Source organism: Phyllobates terribilis, unplaced genomic scaffold (genome assembly GCF_046119375.1).
Source record: "Phyllobates terribilis strain yellow unplaced genomic scaffold, ASM4611937v1 Scaffold_49__1_contigs__length_9717188, whole genome shotgun sequence".
In the NCBI taxonomy this organism is placed as follows: domain Eukaryota; kingdom Metazoa; phylum Chordata; class Amphibia; order Anura; family Dendrobatidae; genus Phyllobates; species Phyllobates terribilis.
The window spans coordinates 9,493,354-9,514,507 of NW_027362809.1; the positions used below are offsets into that span (position 1 = coordinate 9,493,354).

The 21,154-nt window shown below is 42.4% G+C and overlaps 1 protein-coding gene across 1 annotated transcript; it reads left to right on the top strand.

The window, feature by feature from the left end:
* Positions 1-3,917: 3,917 nt before the first annotated feature.
* LOC141191690 (gastrula zinc finger protein XlCGF66.1-like) lies at positions 3,918-4,579 on the top strand. The gene is made up of 3 exons (XM_073661631.1): positions 3,918-4,048; positions 4,178-4,357; positions 4,439-4,579. The coding sequence occupies exons 1-3, from the start codon at positions 3,971-3,973 to the stop codon at positions 4,577-4,579; spliced, it is 399 nt and encodes a 132-aa protein (XP_073517732.1). The 5' UTR covers positions 3,918-3,970.
* Positions 4,580-21,154: the final 16,575 nt, after the last annotated feature.

Below are 21,154 nucleotides of genomic sequence, written 5' to 3' on the forward strand. Positions count from 1 at the left end.
CCAAAGCTTTCTCTGATGTTATCAATCTTCTGCTTGAAGAATGAGGCAAAGTCTTCAGCTGAGATGATTGGAGAGGAAGGATGTGCTGGGGGATGGAGGAGAGAATTGAAAGTGTTGAATAGCTTTTTAGGGTTGTGAGACAGGGAAGCTATGAGAGTTGAGCAGTATGTTTGCTTTGCTGCAGTGAGTGTGGACTTGAAAGTAGTGCAATGAAGTGCTCTTTGGAGTGGGATCTTTTCCATCTCTGCTCAGCAACTCTGGAAGCCCGCCTCAGTTCTTTAGTCAGGCTGCTGTGCCAGGGTTGCCTGTTAATTTTGTGAGCTTTGGTATGTCTGAGAGGGGAAGCCGATTTGGGAGATGCAGATATAGTGGTGTTATATAAAGCGGCAGCATCTGCATTGTGTAAGGAACTTATGTTTGCAAGAGGGAGAAGAGACTCTGAAAGTGAATGTAGATCAAGGTGTTTAAGATTTCTGCGAGGGTGTGCAGGTTTGTGGAGTGGGGATTGAGCACCTCGAGAGGAGAGGGAAGAGAATGTAAGTAGGTTGTGGTCAGAAAGAAGGAGAGGTGAGTTAGAGAGGTTAGATAGGGAACAGAGGTGGGTGAAGATGAGGTCCAGAGTGTGGACATCTTTGTGTGTCTCTGTGGAGGACCATTGAGCGAGGCCGAAAGAGGAAGTGAGAGATAGAAGCTTAGAGGCAGATGGAGGGAAGTGTCAATGGTGATGTTGAAGTGACCCATGATGATAGTGGGGATGTCAGCGGAAGGGAAATGATATGGACGATTCCTTATCTTAGACTAACAGAATTTAAGCAAACAATTGTCTGGAGAGGAAACTACAGTGTCGCCAAACTGGGACATGAGTTCTCCTACGAAGAACTGAAGATGAAATGCCACAGCAATATTCATTCTCTTTAATAGTGAGCACATGTGACCGCCGAGCCGCAGCAGTAGCCGTGCTGCGGCAACATTGTGAGAGCTATTAAGGAGAATGAATATTCACTGCTCCCCACATCCATGGGCGTGGGAAGCAGCGAATATTCATTTTCTTTAGCAGCGAGCACAGTGTAGTCTACAGTAGGTGGCTCCTGCCTCCTGTGCCCCGCTACGCTGCCGCTCCCCCACCAGCCACAGTGTATGTGTGTGTGTGTATATATATATATACACACATACATACAGTACAGACCAAAAGTTTGCTGCGGAATATGTTGGCGCTATATAAATAAAAATTATTATTATTATATAACATATAAATGTGCATATGTAGCAGAGCTGAGTATGCGTGCACTGTCCTTGCAGCCGTGTTGTATATGCAGTACAGACGAAAAGTTTGGACACACCATCAAGAGAATGCCAAGAGTGTGCAAAGCAGTCATCAAAGCAAAAGGTGGCTACTTTGAAGAACCTAGAATATAAGACATATTTTCAGTTGTTTCACACTTTTTTGTTAAGTATATAATTCCACATGTGTTAATTCATAGTTTTGATGCCTTCAGTGTGAATGTACAATGTTCATAGTCAAGAAAATACAGAAAAATATTTAAATGAGAAGGTGTGTCCAAACTTTTGGTCTGTACTGTGTGTATGTGTATATATATATATATATATATATATATATATATATTTATATTTATCGCTTATGAACGGTACTCACAAATCAGCTGGGAGCTGAGGTTACCCGTATAGTCCCCACAGGGGATGATGGACCTACTTATAATGATTTGCTGGACTGTTGTAGCTTGTAACAAAAGTTAAGTACCGACACGTGTAACCGGTTCTTGACTCTGCATAATACAAAAGAAGCATCCATGAAGTGTTGTGCCTGCTATCTGATGTATATCAAGTTCTTGTAAAGTAAAGTTTATTTTTGGACTTTGGTCTCCCTCATTCATCTCCATACTATCTGGTCTCAGTTATGTATATATGGTTATATTTATGTTTTATATTGGGATCTGTGATTTCAGTCTACTCCACTGTGTATAGGATGTCTATAGGATAGTAGAGTATAGTAAAGTTGTTATGGACGTGACTCAACCAATATTGTGCAGTGACTCTGTTGTTCCTACAGTGACGGATGTTTCTTGTTGCTAAAACTGATCTATTTTTTTTCATGTTAAACTTTTTTTTAAAACTTTTTTTAAACCACTCTCATTAGTGCGATCATACAACATACAAGCCTCTGATTGCTCAGATGATGCACTGTACTACTGTAGTGCTGTGTACTATCACTGCTTGTCAGTGTAATACTAACGGCCCCGTACACATGAGATAAGTGTTGACTGAACGGTCATTTGGCAGACGGCTATCTCTCCCGACTCCCCCATACACACAAATATTCCAGCTTTCCTGTGATCTGTATGAGAGTCACCTCCAGACTCCTCTAGCGGAGGATTATCTACAGGAAGAACAAACGGATTAGCCTCTGAAATTCAGGATGCCAGATCCTTCTCTGCCCTGACATCATCTGTCGGGAGGCCCCCAAATACATTATATAGTCGACCAAACCCCCGAAATCAGTGCTTTCATGCAACTTTTGTCTAATGTGTATGGGGGCGTTAAAAGTGTAAAGGACATATTGATATTCATGCTAGAGCAACTCCATTTTGGCGGCTTGCTTTAAAATCATGTTATTATCACTCCTTGCATAACATACATTCTTTCTTTCTCTTCCCATGGAACTTCTCTCACACTAACTTTTTCTCAAGAGAACATTTTGTCAGACACTCTGTTATCTAACTTGTTTAGGCCAGGTTTGACCTTGTAAAAGGCCCGACCTAATAGACTTTTGTACATTGCAGGCCCAGACACCATTATTAGGCATTTAAGTATTATAGTAACTAAGTAGCCCCAAACAATCGAGTACTTGGGGAAGGAGGGGCATTTAGCCCAACTCTGTCAAACCTTATTAGATGCCATGTTTGCTTTTGACAGTATCAAGTGGTTAAACTACCATGGTATCGTTGTAACTAGACTGCCCCATATTATCAAGACCTTGGGGGAGAAGGGGCTTTCAGCAAAACTCTACCAAACCTTCTTAGATGCCATGTTTGTTTTTGTCAGCAGCAAGTGGTTAAACTGCCAGGGTTTGTGTTGCAGCCGCACCTGTGCCATCCCTGCGGTGTACATCTATGTTCTGGTGCCCAAAAGAGGTTTTTTGTTTTTCTTAAATGTTTAACGTATTAAAAAATAAGAAAATTTCTTTTTGCATGTTTTTTTCTTTTTACAAGAATTGTTGGTACCAATTTTCTTTTGAAACATTTTAATATCTGTTTTTTTTCTGGTGTTTTTCTTGTAATATAGGAAAGCCTAAGGCCAGAAATAAACTCCATAAAACACTGTACATGGAGACTTTGGTATCAAATAATTTCTGTCCGAGGTGTTTGTGAAAACAAAAAGGTTTTCTAAATGCCTCAAACTTCTATGTGTGAATGAGACATAAGATCTAACGAGATAGAAGATTACAGACCTGGAAAGACGGGAGACATTCATATAGGTGGCCGGTGGTGATGTAGTCAGTGACAGACTGTGGCCAAATATGTTTCTAGAGCCGTAGTAGAAGATGAAGATTTCGTCCTCATCATGAAGTAGTTATTTCTTATGTCACGTGTAATGAATATCTCCTGCAGTATTACTAATGCTGATTCCAGTGTTGGTAAATGAGACGAGAATTAGCTTTATGAAAGATGAGTCTATGAAAAACGTGTTCAGCTACAGACACCAAGGAAGAAACTGCTTGTTGTCTGTGGCCTAAAATATATAGGTTTTATTAGTAGATGTTAAGAAGAAAACTAGATACTGTAAAATAAAAAATATCCTCATATATTTCCCTTATTGTCTCCAGTAATTGTATTATTACACAGAATATTTATGATGTTACATCGGCTCATCATCTTCTCATTCAGGTCTCTACAATTTTGGATCCTCTCAATTCTTTTATAGAAGAGAATTTTCCTGATTTTACCCATCAAGGATGGATATGGACAGACACAAGATGGCGGAGAGGATATTACACCTCACCCTAGAGATCCTCTTCCGGCTTACTGGAGAGGTGAGAGATTCTGATGACGTCACATTACATCATTCTTATCTATGGGAATAAGAGATGGACAGAACTGGAGAGGTGAGGACTCTGGAAATGTCTGGAGGGAGATTTATTAAGGTGTTTCTCCATTATCAGGATTACACACTAGTGAAGAAGACCTCTAGTGAGCGCTGTCAGGACCCTATGTCTGAGGAATGGAGAAGACCCCTGAGCCCAATCACGGGGCCTCCACCTCATCCCTTCATACATGAGGACATCAATGACCAGAAGATCCTAGAACTCACCTACAAGATGATTGAGCTGCTGACTGGAGAGGTGACACTGCTGGGAATGCTGGGACATTATACAGTACGCTATTAAGGGATTGGGGAATGACAATATCATTGTATGTGTCAGGTTCCTATAAGGTGTCAAGATGTCGCCATCTATTTCTCCATGGAGGAGTGGGAGTATTTAGAAAGACACAAAGATCTGTACAAGGACGTCATGACAGAGGTTCCCCAGCCCCTCACATCACCAGGTAATAGACAGGACTGAATACACATGGCCTATAATTATCTGTATGTAAAGAATGAATTCAGTCCTTGTATGTGTTTCTTCCAGATCTATCCAGTAAGAGGACAACACCAGAGAGATGTCCCCATCCTCTTCTTCCACAGGACTGTAAACAAGAAGACCCCAATGTTCCTCAGGATCATCAGGTAGATGGAGAGAAGGTGTCATGAGATCTCCCCTATGATGTGTAGACGGCTGTGAGGGTCTTATGCTCAGTCTTGTTTTATCCACCAGTATTATATGTTTTATACTTGTGTAATGAGAACGGTGGAGATGGCAGGATTAGAGCTGATCATAGATGGGACTTCTCCATCTGTCTGTGACTTTTACAATATTTGTTTCAGGGTGAAGATCTGACCCATGTTAATACTACAGAGACATATGTGAGGGGTGATGAGTGGTGTAAAGAGGAGATTCCTACATATGACTACCCAGGTGAGTAGTAACCACTAAATGCAGAGAGGTCATATAGTCTTCTCAGACACCGGCTGTGGCTGCTTTATTGGTAGTGTAGTCCGGCCGTATCACAATCGTGTGATCAGCATTTTGCTGCTAGACCACAACATTCTCCTCCATCTGAAAATGTTCAAATGACTTTGTGAATTGGGAAAGCCCTTTTCTGTAGAACTTACAACCTGGAGGATCCACCTACCCCCTGGGATTAGAAGACGCTGACCCTTACCTGACCAGATCTGTAAACCACAAAGCCAAATGGCAGTGTATGTAGAATGTGCTGACTAGTGAGAAAATCACTTAAAGAAAAATATTATGATGAGCCTGTAAGAGAAAGCGAAGGGTAATGATGCAATAACAACAGAGTTTCCTTTTATCTAAACTTTAAAATTTATTTTAAATCTAACTTCAAACAGGATTGTGATAAACTATACAGAAAACATTACACCTGTGCCATGATATATCTCTAAGCTGTGCGTAGCTGATGGATGTAATATACATTTATTCACGCCTGCAGGAGATGTGTTGGCTCCAGCCCTGGTTTCATGGATTCACTCCATGTCATAAATTCCATTATGTTTTCAATCCTAAGGAATTCAGATTACTGCACAATCTCTCCTGAAATGGGGGCACTAATACTTTCTCTAAACTCCAGTTTATTGTTGGAGGTCTCTCCCCAAATATACATTGTTGTTGGGGATCTAACATAGAATAAAAAAAATTCTTTTTTTTTACAGGTTGTGGTGGGATCGGCCGGCCTCACTTATGTGCGACTCATTACACCCTGCTAGTCTTTGAAAAAAGATCTCCATTGCTTTTTCCAAATGTCCGAGATCTAAATTTAAGACGCCTCATCTCTGCACTATTATAAAAAGTTCTCTTTGAACGTCTAATATTTCTTCTTGAAACTCATCTGATAGAAAATATTGTCCCTTACGATAGTTTAGATTCCCAAGAGCCACCGAGCTCCATACTCTAATTACCCCAGAGAGGTTTCACCACTAGTTACTCACTATTTACTGATGGAGACTGTTGAGTTTGATCATTTCAGTAGATGTGTTGTTGTCTATACTTACAGTTTTTGACTATAGTAGTTGGTGCCCAAAATACTCTGATTTAACCCCTTCCTGCAGCCAGTTTTGCGTTTTAATCAGGTCCCATTTTTCTAATCTAACGTGTCACTTTATGTGGTGATAACTTTGAGATTCTTCACAAAGGATAATAGGAAACAAATGGACCTTACAAATTATTTTCTAACTTCTCTTGAATCTGACAATCCCCTATATATGGTTGTACACTGCTGTCTGGGCACATGGCAGGTTAAGAAGAGAAGAAGCGCCATTTAGCTATTTGAATGCAGATTTTGCTGGAATAGTTTGCAGACACAATGTATTGGGGGCACTGTTCATGGTCACATGGCAGCTCAAAAGATGACTACCACAAACAGGCTTGGCGCTATCTACTTCATTTTCTAGATCCCAGGGATCGTCTTGCTCATCACTTATTTAACCCCTCTACATGGATCTGTTCTTACACAGAAATCCTTAGGCTTGGGCCACGGTGTTACCTGCTGTTCTGTGGAGTGAGATGGGAAGAAGAATATTCAGGTAGTTGGGTCAGAACCAGGAGGGCAGAGAAAATACAAAATCAGAAGACACAAGAGTAGTCAGTAAACGGGCCGAGGTCACAACAGGAAACAAATACACAAGCCGGGAGCGGAGCACAGAGGACTGAACCAGAGGAGAACAAGGCTGTATCTGGCAGCTTCCGGCAATATGCTTCCAGCTTTAGTAGGGTGCGGTGCTTTCCAAATGGCTGAAGCAGGGAGCAGATTACTCCAGCTGGACAGCACACACCATACTGCCAGACTGGATAGTACTACAGGTCCCAGCAACCCTAATCTTAGTGGCTGGACAGAGTCTGCGCCGCCCAGAGCTTCTGGTTCTGACGTCTCCTCCATCACCAGCGCCGTCTGCAGAATGAGTGTGCGGTAAAAATTTCTCTACTGGTGACAGAAGCAGACGTCGCAGGAGCAGATCCCAGAGGAGATGGGACCCACCATTTGCAGAAGCCCTAATATGACAAAATGTCAGAAAACCCGGAAAGTAAAAATCCCCATAAAGTGAATTCATTTTGGAAATTATAACCCTCAGTGAATTAATCTATAAAAGTTTTGATTATTTTGACTACATAGGCACTTTCTGAAAATTAGCACGCAGTGGATGTTGGAGAGTAATAATTGCACATTGGCCATTTTTTTTTACCAAGCACATAGTGCCCAGATTGAGCTCCAGGAGACACACACCGTAAATTAAGTGAGTTATTCTCACTATAGTAATGCCAAATACATGGATGCTAAATGTTGTTTGGGCACACTGCAAGGCTCAGAAGCGAGGGGGGATTTGACTTAGAAAGAGTGGATTTTGCTGGATTGGTTTATGGAAGCCATGTTGATTCTAAAGAGCCTTTGAGAATCTAATAATGTGGAATCCTCTGTTTGACTTGAGTGGGGACTTGTTTTTTGTGAGATGAGTAGAAGTTTTTATTGATATTATTTTTGCCTACATAACATTGTTTGGTGGCTTCTTATTCCATATTTAGAAGGTAGAATGAACAAACAGTTGGACACCACGATCCACTGGTTCATCCTATGAGGTTTTCTATTAGACTGTGAACTGTCATTCGGTCAATAACTTGCCATTTCTACAGACATTTTAAGTACAATTAACACAAGAATCCCACTGAAAAATAAATAAAGATTGCATACCACTTCTAAATCAATCTAAACAAACACATCCTTGGGCTAAATGCTAATCCAGGGAAATGAAGGGATATATGCTCAAGTTTAAAAATCAATTTTATTAGACACAAATCTAAAAAATAGAGGAATATTTAAAATCCTCTATTTTTTAGATTTGTGTCTAATGAAATAGATTTTTAAGCTTGAGCATATATTTTTTCATTTTCCTGGACTAGCATGTAGCCCAGGGATCTGTTTGTTTAGACATTTTAAGTAGAAATGTTAAAAAATATAAATTTCAAGGATATTTTATTAAAAATTAATAATTTTTTTTTTTCTTGGCAGATGACTGTACCAGAAGATCAGATGGACAGAAGATTTTTAAATTGGATGATGTTGAGATCCCACAGGATACAATTGAAGTGAATGCCATTACTCCAGATATACCATCATCCCTTCACAGCAAAGATCTATCATCTAATTCTTTGAAACAGGTCCTGTCTGCTGATTCATTACCGACTACTAAGGAAAATCAAAATAAAATAAGCATTACAATACAAACTGCTCCTAATGCAAAGAAATCATTTTCACATTCAGAAAATGGAAACAGTTTTACCCTCAAAAAGCATATTCTTAAACATCAAAAAATACACACAATGGAGAATAGATTTTTTTATTCCAAATGTGGAAAATGTTTTAACCAGAAATCAGTTTTTGTTAATCACCAGAGAATCCACGCAGTGGAGAATTCATTTTCATGTTCAGAATGTGGGAAATGTTGTAACCAGAAATCAGCTCTTGTTCGTCACCAGAGAACTCACACAGGGGAGAAGCCTTTTTCATGTTCAGAATGTGGGAAATGTTTTAACCAGAAAGTGCATCTTGATAGACACCAGATAACTCACACAGGAGAGAAGCCCTTTTCCTGTTCAGAATGTGGGAAATGTTTTAACCAGAAATCAGATCTTGTTACTCACCAAAGAACTCACACAGGAGAGAAGCCTTTTTCATGTTCAGAATGTGGGAAATGTTTTAATCGTAAAATGGTTCTTGATTGCCACAAGAGAACCCACACAGGGGAGAAGCCTTTTTCTTGTTCAGAATGTGGGAAATGTTTTAACCAAAAATCAGTTTTGATTAGGCACCAGAGAACCCACACAGGGGAGAAGCCTTTTTCATGTCCAGAATGTGGGAAATGTTTTAACCTTAAATCAGCTTTGGTTAAACACCAGAGAACTCACACAGGGGAGAAGCCTTTTTCATGTTCAGAATGTGGGAAATGTTTTAATCGTAAAATGATTCTTGATAGTCACAAGAGAACCCACACAGTGGAGAACCTTTTTTCGTGATCTTTTTTTTTTTAATCCAATACACTTTTGAGATTTTTTTCACTATTTTTTTTTTTGGATAAAACAAGAAATCAGTACATACAATAGTGAAATAAAATAACATATCATAGGGATGACATACATGCATCTCTCCTATATATCCTTTCAGCTTGCCCATTACTGTCTGATAACTTGCAGTTACTATATCTTACAATTAACATTCCACATTCTTGAAATCTCTTATATAACTATAATATTGTAATAAACATTATAATCCTATACACATATAGGTGTGCTATATTACCCATACCACATGTTAGGGAATTCCAATACACATTACAATGAAACATTAGACCTCGCCAGTCCCCCCCCCCCCCATCCCATCAGTTAAATTGTCTCTCCAGCAATAACCCCCTTGATGGCATTCCTGGTGTATCCAACCATAAGCCCCATATTTTCTCTAATTTATTCATTGAGTTTTGTTTTTTACATACCCCTTTTTCTAATCTGATAATATTATTTATCCTATTTTTGAGTTCACTCATTTCTGGAGGTGAGGGGTTAATCCATTTGGATGCAATATGTTTCCTAGCTTGAAATAAAATATGTGAAATCCCTATTGAAATTGGGTCAAATTCCATATCATCCTCTAATATACCTAATAGGCATTTTTTGGGGTCTGGTTGAATATCTATTTTATATACCCTCTTTATAATAGACAGAACTCCTTTCCAGTATTTACCTATCTCCCGGCATTCCCATAGCGTATGTAATAGGCCCGCAGCATCCATGTTACATCTTGGACATTCAGCGGCAGTCCGGTATCCTATGTTACATAGGAATCTAGGCGTCTTATATTTCCTATGTATTAATATGATCTGGGAAAATCTCAGCCTCATTTACAGATAATTGGGGTACCAGTTCTAATACCGCTCTCCATTGATCCTCAGAAATTGGACCTATATCTCCATCCATTTTTGTCTAGCTGGAGAAGGAAATATTTTTAAATAATTATCAAGAAGGACTCAGTAAATATCAGAAATACGACCCTTAGTATTTCCCTTCTCTAATACCAACTTAACAAAAGTATTATTTTCTACCCAAAAGGGCGTCCATCTTGATTGTGCATTAAATGAATGCCGAAACTGTAGATATTTCTAGAATTGTTTATTTGTCAACCCAAATCCCCCCATTAATTCATTAAAGGACTTAAGTATCCCTTCAGACAATATGTTTTATATCGTATATATGTTTTATATCGTATATATTCCTTTATCCACCCAACTCCGGAATCCCTCTAATTTATAGACCTCTGCATATTCATTATTAAACCATATAGGTGTATATTCATTGCAGTCTCCTATTTCCATTATATCTTTACCCCTATCCCGGACCTTGTAGAGTAGAGCAAGTGTAGGGTATATTGATTTCTTGTGTGCAAGGTCATTCAGTTACATAGTTAGTAAAGCCGAATAAAGACTTGCGTCCATCAAGTTCGACCTGTTAGTTCTGTAATTGCTAAAGTTGATCCAGAGGAGGGCAAAAACCCCAAATGATTTAGCCAATCTTCACCTGAGGAAAAATTCCCTCCCGACTCTGAAACCAGCAGTCAGAATAAATCCCTGTATCAACCTACTATTTTATTCTATTTTTAAGTATATGCAGAAATCTGCCTGGTATCTAGAAAAGCATCCAGTCCCCGCTTGAACTGGTTTAGTGAATCCGACATTACCGTCTCCTCACTCAGTGAATTCCATATTCTCACTGCTCTTACCGTAAAGAACCCCTTCCTATGCTGGTGCTGAAACCTTTTCTCTTCCAGTCTTAGTGAATGCCCTCTTGTTACCGTAATATCCCTCCTTTTGAACAAATCCCAGGCAAGGTCTCTATACTGTCCCCTAACATATTTGTTCACATTTATTATGTCCCCCCTCAACCTTTCTCTTTTCCAGGCTGAATAGTCCTAGTTTTGCCAACCTCTCTGGGTATTGCAGTCCCTCCATTCCCCTTATTAATTTTGTTGCCCTCCTTTGTACCTTTTCAAGCTCATTTATATCCTTTCTATATATTGGGGCCCATAACTGAGCACAGTATCCAAGTGTGGTCTGACCAGTGCTTTGTACAGTGGAAGAACAATGTTCTCATCCTTTGCAGCTATACCTCTTCTGATACATCCCATTACCCTGTTTGCCCTTACAGCAGCGGCCTGACTTTGGGCACTCCAATTTAGTTTGCTATCAATCAAGATGCCCAAGTCCTTCTCCATCTCTGAATTCCCCAATGATTTCCCATTCAGTGAGTACTGGTGACTTCCATTTTTCCTTCCCATATGTATGACCTTACATTTCTCCTCGTTAAACCTCATTTGCCATTTAATGCTCCACCTACCCAGCTTATCCAAATCCCTCTGTAGGTCTTCACTATCCTCTTTTGTATTAATTGTTTTACATAACTTTGTGTCATCTGCAAATATTGATATTTTACTATTTATCCCGTTGACTATGTCGTTAATAAAGATATTAAATAACATTGGGCCTAGTACAGACCCCTGTGGTACCCCACTAGTGACGCTTACCCAATCTGAGTATATTCCATTTATAACCACCCTCTGCCTTCTATCCTTTAGCCAGTTAGCTACCCACTTGCAGACATTTTCCCCCAGCCCCATCATTCTCATTTTGTATACCAACCTATTATGTGGCACGCTATCGAACGCTTTTGAGAAGTCGAGATACACGACATCCACTGGTTCCCCCTGATCTACTCGAGAGCTAACCTCCTCGTAGAAGTCAATCAGGTTTGTTTGGCAGGAACGATTCCTCATGAATCCATGTTGGTTCGGGGTTAATAGATTATTAGCATCAAGATGCTCCATGATTGCCTCATTAATAAAGCCTTCAAAAATTTTGCCCACAACGGACGTCAGACTCACCGGCCGATAGTTTCCGGTGTTACTTTTTGCTCCCTTTTTGAATATTGGCACTACATTCGCCTGTCGCCAATCAAGTGGTACAGACCCAGTCTCAACAGAGTCCTTAAATATAAGATATAACGGTCTGTCTATCACATTACTTAGTTCCCTTAGTACCCGTGGGTGTATGCCATCAGGTCCTGGTGATTTGTTTATTTTAATGTTACTGAGGCGTTTCTGTACCCCAGCTTGGGTTAGATTTGTCATACTTAGTGGAGGATTAAGCTTGTCACTTCTCATTTCGCCTGTTAGTTCTTTTTCCTTTGTGAAAGTTGACGAAAAAAATTTATTTAATAGATTAGCTTTATCCTCATCTTTCTCTATGATTTTGCCTTCATCACTTTTTATCGGTCCAATATTATTCGATTTAATCCTTTTACTATTTATATACGTAAAGAACAGTTTGGGATTTGATCTACTTTCCCTAGCAATACGTCTCTCTGTTTCCTCCTTTGCTATTTTTATTTGTTTTTTGCAGGTTCTCGTTTTTTCCTTGTAACACATTAGTGCCTCCTTGCTGTTTTCCTGTTTTAATCTCTTGAATGCCTCTTTTTTGCTATTTAATGCCCCTTTTACGTTCTTATTCAACCATATTGGTTTCCTCTTATTTCTGGCCCTTTTATTCCCATACGGTATATACCTCTCGCACTGAGTATTCAGAATTCTTTTGAAGGTTTCCCATTTACTATTCGTATTTCCTTGATTAAGAACTTTGTCCCAGTCTATAAGTTGAAGGTTTTCTTTCAGCTGATCAAACTTCGCCCTCCTAAAGTTTAATGTTTTAGTTGTTCCCTTATTGATAACCCTACTGAAGGGCATTTTGAAATTGATAATATTATGATCGCTATTACCTAGGTGCCCCCCTATCTGTACCTCAGTTATTCTATCAGGCCTATTAGTCAATATTAAGTCCAACACGGCCTTCCCTCTCGTTGGTTCCTGCACTAGTTGGGAGAGATAATTATCCTTGATATTTGTCAAGAACCTTTTTCCTTTCTGAGATCTACAGGTTTCTGTTTCCCAGTCAATATCCGGGTAGTTGAAGTCCCCCATTACAATCACCTCATTATGTTTTGCTACTTTGTCTATTTGTCCTAATAGCAGTTTCTCATTCTCCTCTGTTATATTGGGTGGCTTATAGCAGACCCCCAGTAATATTTTATTATTATTTTTTGCCCCCTCTATCTCTACCCACATGGACTCGACCCCCTCTTCTCCCTCTCCTATATCTTCCCTTAGTCTGGGCTTTAGACGTGACTTTACATATAAGCAGACTCCTCCGCCCTTCCCCTGTTTCCGGTCCCTTCTAAATAAACTATAATCTGTTAAATTTACCGCCCAGTCGTAGCTATCGTCTAGCCAAGTCTCTGTTACACCTACGATGTCATACCTCTCTTCCGATATAAGCGCCCGCAGCTCATCCGCCTTATTGGTCAGGCTTCTTGCGTTGGTCAGCATGCAAGATAAAACTTTGGGGTTATTTAGCATCCTATTCTTCTCTAACTGTACTATCCCCACCCCCCTCTCCACCCTCATTATATTCACTTCTCCCCTTCCCCCTTGCTTGCCTCACATCCCACCTATTTCCTTGGTTTCCCCCCCCCGTCTCTAGTTTAAAAACTCCTCCAACCTATTAGCCATCTTCTTCCCCAGCACCGCTGCACCCTCCCCATTGAGGTGCAGCCCGTCCCTACGGTAGAGCCTGTAGCCGACAGCGAAGTCGGCCCAGTTCTCCATGAACCCAAACCCTTCTGCCTTGCACCAACTCTTTAGCCACTTATTCACCTCCCTAACCTCCCGTTGGCGCTCCTGTGTGGCTCGCGGGATTGGTAGTATTTCTGAGAAAACTACCTTGGAGGTCCTTGCCCTAAGCTTCCTACCTAGATCCCTGAAATCATTTTTAAGGACCCTCCATCTACCACTCACTTTGTCATTGGTGCCAATGTGGACCATGACCGCTGGGTCTTCGCCAGCCCCACCCAGTAACCTGTCAACCCGATCCACGATGTGCCGGACTCGAGCGCCAGGGAGGCAGCACACCGTTCGGCGATCCCGGTCTTTGTGACAGATTGCCTTGTCTGTCCCCCTAATAATAGAGTCACCCACTACCAGGACCTGTCTAGCCTGCCCTACACTTCCCCCCTCCCCCTCATTACTGGAGCATACACTCCCCCGGCGGTCAGAGGATCTGTCGTGCTCCAATAATGCCGGTTCTGAACCAGCCTTCCTATATTTCTTCCCTCTATCCCTTCTAACTGTTACCCAGCTCCCTGCCTGTTCAGCCTGCGCTTCCCCACTAAGCTCCACCCCCAGTGTTGACCCATTGAGTGTCTGCTCGGTGAGCAGCAAACTCCGTTCCATGTTGTCGATGCTCCTCAGTACCGCTATCTGAGCACTTAGATCCAGGATTTGGGCTTCCAAGTGCACGATATGCTCACATCTCTCGCAGCAGTATGGATCCCTGAGCGGTAGCTCAGGGAATGCATACATTGCGCAAGATGTACACTGCACGGCTCCGGCCAACATGGACGTCATTTTAAATATGGGGATACAGTCAGTATATATGTACAAGTACAAAACACAATTATTTATATATAGGTGTATGGACGGGGATCAATTAGGGATGTGCAAGTGTATCGATTAGATATCGGCGCGGGATCAGTTAAGTATGGACGGGGGATCAATTAAGTATCAATTAAGTATGGACGGGGGATCAGCTGAGTGGGTCAGGTGGATTAATTAAGTATGGACGGTGTGTCAATTAACTATGGACTGGGATCAATAAGTATGAACTGGGGAAATAATTAATTGTGGACTAGGGAATCAATCAATTAATTATGGACAGGGGGTTTAATTAAATAAGATGGGGGGTAAAGCAAATAAATAGGTATGGACGGTGGGTCAATTAACTAAGGACTGGGGATCAATAAGTATCAATAATATCAATAAATATGGACTGGGGAAATAATTGTGGTCTGGGGAATCAATCAATTAATTATGGACAGGGGTTAATAAAATATGGTGGGGGATAAGGCAAATAGATAGGGACTGGGGATGAGTAAAAGTGGACAAGGGGAATCTATTAAATAGGACAAGGGGGATCAATCATTTAAATGTGGTCAGGGGGATCACTTTAATATGGATGGGGGGTGGTCGGGGATCAATTAAATGAGGACGGGGGGTCAATTTAATGTGGTCAGAGGGATCAGTTAAATATGGACGGGGGTGTTCAGGGGAATCAATTTAAATATGGACGGGGGTGATCAATTAAATATGGACTAGGGAATACAATACAAATACAATACAGTACAGTACACACTTGGGTTCAGTAGGGCCGCTTATCGCGGCCTCCTGCCCCTCACTCACCTCCTCTAGGGACGCTGCACGCTATCACAGCGCGCTTGTCCCTCCGGTCGCCTCTTACCGGTCCTCCTGATCACCTCCTGGTCACCACCACCTGGCACCCTCCGCTGGCCGGCACTGCACGCTGCCACAGCGCTCTCTTGCGCTCGTCCCTCCGGTCGCCTCCTACTGGTCCTCCCGGTCCGCTCGGTCACCTCCGCCTGGCTCTCCTCCCTTCCCAGGAGCTCTCTCCACACACAGCACAACTCTTGCAGCACACGGCAGGCTCCGCATCCACCACTTCCTGTCAGGCCTCCTCCCACTTCCTCCACTATATGAATAGGAATATTCCACCGTGTTCTTGAGGTAATTAACCCCTTAATACTATTTGGGTTTGCAGCGCTATGCTTCCCACCCAAATGTTGCAATATAATATATTAGTGCATTAGGAATCGCCAATCCACCAGATTCCTTGTCACTTTGTAGATATTCACATTTTATCCTAGCCGATTTCTTTTTCCATATAAGAGAATGAAACTTGCTATGAATTTTCTGAAAATGGGAATTATGGATCCAAATAGGGGCATTATGCAGAATGTATAAGAGTTGGGGCATCAATGTCATTTGTAATAAGTTCCCTCTTCCTACAGCTGATAATGGTAATTTCCACCACGCATCGATTTTCTTTTAATACTTTTCCAGAAGAAGATATAGATTCAGTACAATGTAATCCGGAGATCTTATCGTTATACTTATACTCGGTATTAGAATTTCTCAACCGTTTGTATTCGTGTATGTTCTAATATGCTGGAATCAGGGATATCATCAAATGGTAGAATAACCGACTTATCCCGATTAATGGACAGTCCTGACCATTCACCAAACTCTCCAATAATGTTCAGAATAGGATCAATAGACTTCTGGATATCACCTACAGTAGAAACCAGAACTTTACATACAATACATAAAAAGACACATCTGCATGTTTTTTTCAATATCTGACATGAAATCAGAATAAACCTTTCCTGTTTTAGGTCAATTAGGATTACCATCATTTATAATATTTGCCAAATGCCAGAATAATGAGAGAGAGAATATTTTAAGGAATTTTTATAACTTACTGCAAAGTCAAAAGTTTACATACATTTCAATAGCATTTGGTACCATTGCCCTTAAACTGAAAGACTTGGATCAAACGTTTGGGATATCCTTCCACAAGCTTCTCACAATAGTTGGTCGGAATTTGGGCCCATTCCTCCTGACAAAACTGGTGTGACTGATCCAGGTTTGTAGGTCACCTTGCTCGTCTCTGCCTTTTCAGCTTTGCCCATAAATTTTCAATAAGATTGAGATCAGGGCTTTATGATGGTCACTCTAAAACATTGACTTTGTTATCCTTAAGCCACTTTGTTACCATTTTGGCAGTATACTTCATGTCATTGTCCATTTGGAAGACCCATTTCCGCCCAAGCTTTAACTTCCTGGCTGATGTCTTGAGATGTTGCTTTAGTATTGCCACATGATCTTCTTTTACCAGTACGTCCATCATAATTGCACGACAGGAGTTAAGTCCTCTGTTCCTCTAGGGACAGGAAACACATGAGAGGTTAAAAGCCCCACCCCCCCATCACACCCTCAGTGTTTTTCTTGTCCCTAGCAGGACAGGACGATATGGGAGGTTTCCGAAGATAAAGCGTTACCTGAGAGCTAGGGGGATTGAGGGGTCTCAGAACTCTCCCCTTCCTTCAGTCCAGAGGCTCCATGCTGATGCCCCTTTGCGGGGTCCCTCAGCCAGAAGACCGCCACTTACCGCTGTATCCCCCGGGGGCTCTGAGCGTTGCGCTGTGCCGGCGTGCGCTCCACAGAGGAGCGCGGTGTATGGCTTCCGGCGGGAGGTGGAGTCATCCAGGAACATCCGCTTTGGGGCCGGCGTGCGCTCCAGGGTGGAACGCACGCCGCACGCTGTGCGAGACTTCCGGTGGGCGGAGTCAGAAGAGCGGACGTCCGCTTTGGCCTTCTTGCGTTCCAGGGTGGAACGCACGCCGCTTCTTCTCCTATATGAGAGGGGCTTCAACGCAGGTGCCCGGAGGCAGTGATGAACCTCCAGGGCATTGAGAAAGCCACGCCCCAGCGATAAGCCATCACCTGGATCAGGTAAGACCCTATTAAAGGGTGCACCTCTGCCACACACACACTGACACCATGGAAGCTAATCCTTCACGGTCAGAAGCCCCCTCAGAGTCCCTGGGCAGTGTGAGTACAGGCTTAAAACCCTTCTCTGGATAGATCAGAGTATTCTAGGACAGGGTTTTATAGTAAATCTCCGGTGTCCTTTTATATGTTTTTATGGATTAGGAGAGGGGAACCCAGAGGTCTGGATCTTCTTCCAAAAAGTCAAGACGATGTGTAGACTGCAACACAAAGCTTCAGGACTCGTATAAAAAGCGGCTGTGTAAATAATGTATAGCCGAGGTCCTAAAGGAAGAAAAAACTTCTTTTTTGACGGATATAAAATCTATGATACGTGAGGAGGTCCAGAGTACAGTCTCGACCCTCATGTCTTCCCATACACAACCGTCACCCCAGATAGTACAGCCTTCTCCTCATCAGAAAAGACCTAGGTGGGAGATGGAAGAGGTGTCTGAAGAAGGAGAATATTCAGACTCAGCATCAGAGCACAGTTTAGAAGAGGATGAGGATCGCTTCTCTCAGTTACCCTCACAAGAGAGAAAGAAATATATCTTCTCTACAGAACATACGGACGAACTGTTAAAGTCCGTCAGGCATACTATGAACTTGGAGGACACTCGGGTCTCCCATTCCAGACAAGATGAAATGTTCGCAGGTCTGAGAACTCGGAGAAATAGAGTGTTCCCTGTAAATGAGCATTTAAAATCAATGATTATGGAGGAATGGGAAGAAGTGGAGAAAAGACTCATTGTGCCAAGAGACTTTAAATCCCGTCTTCCTTTCAATCCGGAGGATATCAAACTCTGGGAGGAGATCCCTAAAGTAGATGTTCCAATAGCGAAAGTGGCTAAAAAAACATCCATCCCCTTTGAAGACTCGTCTTGCCTCAAGGACTCAATGGATAGGAAGGCTGAGAGTATGCTCAAGAGGAGCTGGGAAGCTTCAGCAGCCATAATTAAATCAAATATCGCAGCCACTTCAGTAGCAAGATCCATGTGCCTTTGGTTGGACGAGCTGTCAGATCAAATTAGGTCAGACTCCCCTGTAGAGATGCCATCAGACTCTCTTCCCATGTTAAAGCTGGCAACGCAATTCATGGCTGATGCCTCGGCCGAATCGGTCAGATTCGCAGCTAGATGTAGCGTATTATCTAATACAGCTAGACGGGCATGATGGCTAAAGACGTGGTCGGGGGATAGCCACTCAAAGAATAAATTGTGCTCAATTCCCTTTTCGGGTGCTCGGGTCTTTGGTCCAGCGTTGGACGAGATCCTAGAAAGAGCATCCGACAAGAAAAAAGGATTTCCCGAAGATAGGGTTAAAAGATACCGGCCCTTTCGTGGACCCCGTCGATCCCCTAAACGTGATTACAAGGGTAAGGGTAAGATGGGGAGATGGTCTTACAGGAAAGGAGGAAAGGACAGAGCAGATCAGGAGTAGGGGGCAGGCTTCTTTTCTTTCAGGACAAGTGGGCATCCGTTACAAAAAATCAATGGATCCTACATTCCTTAGGGGAAGGTTTCAAAATAGACTTCTCCCATACTCCCCCTCGTCGTTTCCAAATCACTCGTCCTCGCTCCCCCGTAGATCTCAAGAGTCTATGGCAGGATATATTAGTCCTTCAATCCCTACACGTGGTGAGACAGGTTCCCCCTTCAGAGCAAGGTTTAGGCCATTACTCCTCCCTCTTCTCGGTGTTAAAACCCTCGGGCAAACGCCGTACGGTTATAAACCTCAAGCCCTTAAACCAGTGGGTGGAATACAAAAGATTCAAAATGGAAACTATAAAAACCAGCATTCCATTGATAGAGAAGGGATCGGTAATGTGCACCCTAGACCTCAAGGATGCATATTACCATGTTCCAATTCACCCAAGTCACCAGCAATACCTAAGGTTCGCTCTAGAACAGGAGGGCACAGTACACCACTTTCAATTCACTTGCCTACCCTTCGGTCTATCCTCGGCCCCTCGAATATTCACAAAGGTTATGACAGAAGTAGCGGCCTTCTTAAGAACACAGGGGATTATAATCATCCCTTACCTGGACGATATATTGTTGGTGGCAGAGTCAGAGTCTCCTCTTCTTATTCAACAAGAGCATACGATCGAAACCCTGGAATACTTGGGATGGAAAATCAATTGGGAAAAATCAAACCTCCATCCAAGTACTACAAAAGTATTTCTAGGGGTACTCTTAGACTCCAGTCTTCAGAAGTCCTCCTTGCACCAGGAGAAAAGACAAAAAATAAAACTGGAAATTTACAGCTTCAAGAAACGGAAGACCACCTCAATCAGATACGCCATGCGGGTCTGAGAACTGATGACCTCATGCATTCCAAGCGTGAAATGGGCACAGGCCCGTTCAAGGCCATTACAGAAGTCGATCCTGTCAGTTTGGAACAGACGACCATCGGGGTTAGACAAGAAAATGAGGCTGTCAAGAGAGCTAAAAAACTCCCTTTCCTGGTGGACAGACCTTTCAAACTTGGAAAACACGGTAGACTGGATCCTTCTTCCTTCAATCCAGATCCATATGGATGCCAGCCAAAGTGGCTGGGGAGCAAGCATAGGAAACAGATATCTACAAGGGACGTGGCCCAAAGAGATGCAACACAGGTCGTCAAATTTCAGAGAGCTAAAGGCGGTCTGGGAGACTCTTCAAAGATGTCAGCATTTGCTCAGAGGAAATCATCTAAGAATTTTCTCAGACAACAGCACCACCATCGCTTTTCTTCGTCGACAAGGAGGTCCAAAAGGAAAATGGTTACAATCCTTGGCGGCAAGAATTTTCTACTGGGCGGAGAGAAATGTCCTTTCAATATCGGCTATTCATCTAAGGGGGTCCGAAAATGTGGTAGCAGACTTTCTCAGCAGGGCAAGAGTTGGTCCCTCAGATTGGGAGCTGAATCCGGAGGTGTTTCATCAAATTATTCAACGATGGGGCACCCCGTTTATAGACCTGTTCGCAACAAGGAAAAACAGAAAGCTGCAGCGCTTTTTTTCCTTGGACCCAGCCGACAGTCCAGAAGGAATAGATGCCCTTTCTCAGTCGTGGGGGACAAAACTGGTGTACGCCTTTCCTCCAGTCCCTCTCATCTCAAGAGTACTAAGGAAAATCCAACAGGAGAGGGGAGCTCTTATTCTGATAGCGCCCTACTGGCCCAAAAAGAGCTGGTTCCCTCTGCTATACCGGATGGCGGTGGATCTCCCATTCAGACTCCCAGCCAGGAGAGATCTTCTATTGCAGGGTCCCTTGTTACATCCGAACATCCAATTCCTCCAATTGACAGCATGGAACCTGAGAGGCGGATCCTAGTCTCTAAGGGCCTTTCCCATCGGGTAATTACGACTCTACAGGCCTGTAGGAAACCAGTAACGTCAGCCATCTATGCTAGGATTTGGAAACAGTTCTGTAACTTTGCAGGTCAGTCTGTGGGAAATTCGACTCACCCGAATATCCCAGCGATATTGGATTTCCACCAAGAGGGATTTGATAAGGGTCTGAGGCCAAATACGTTAAAAGTTCATATCT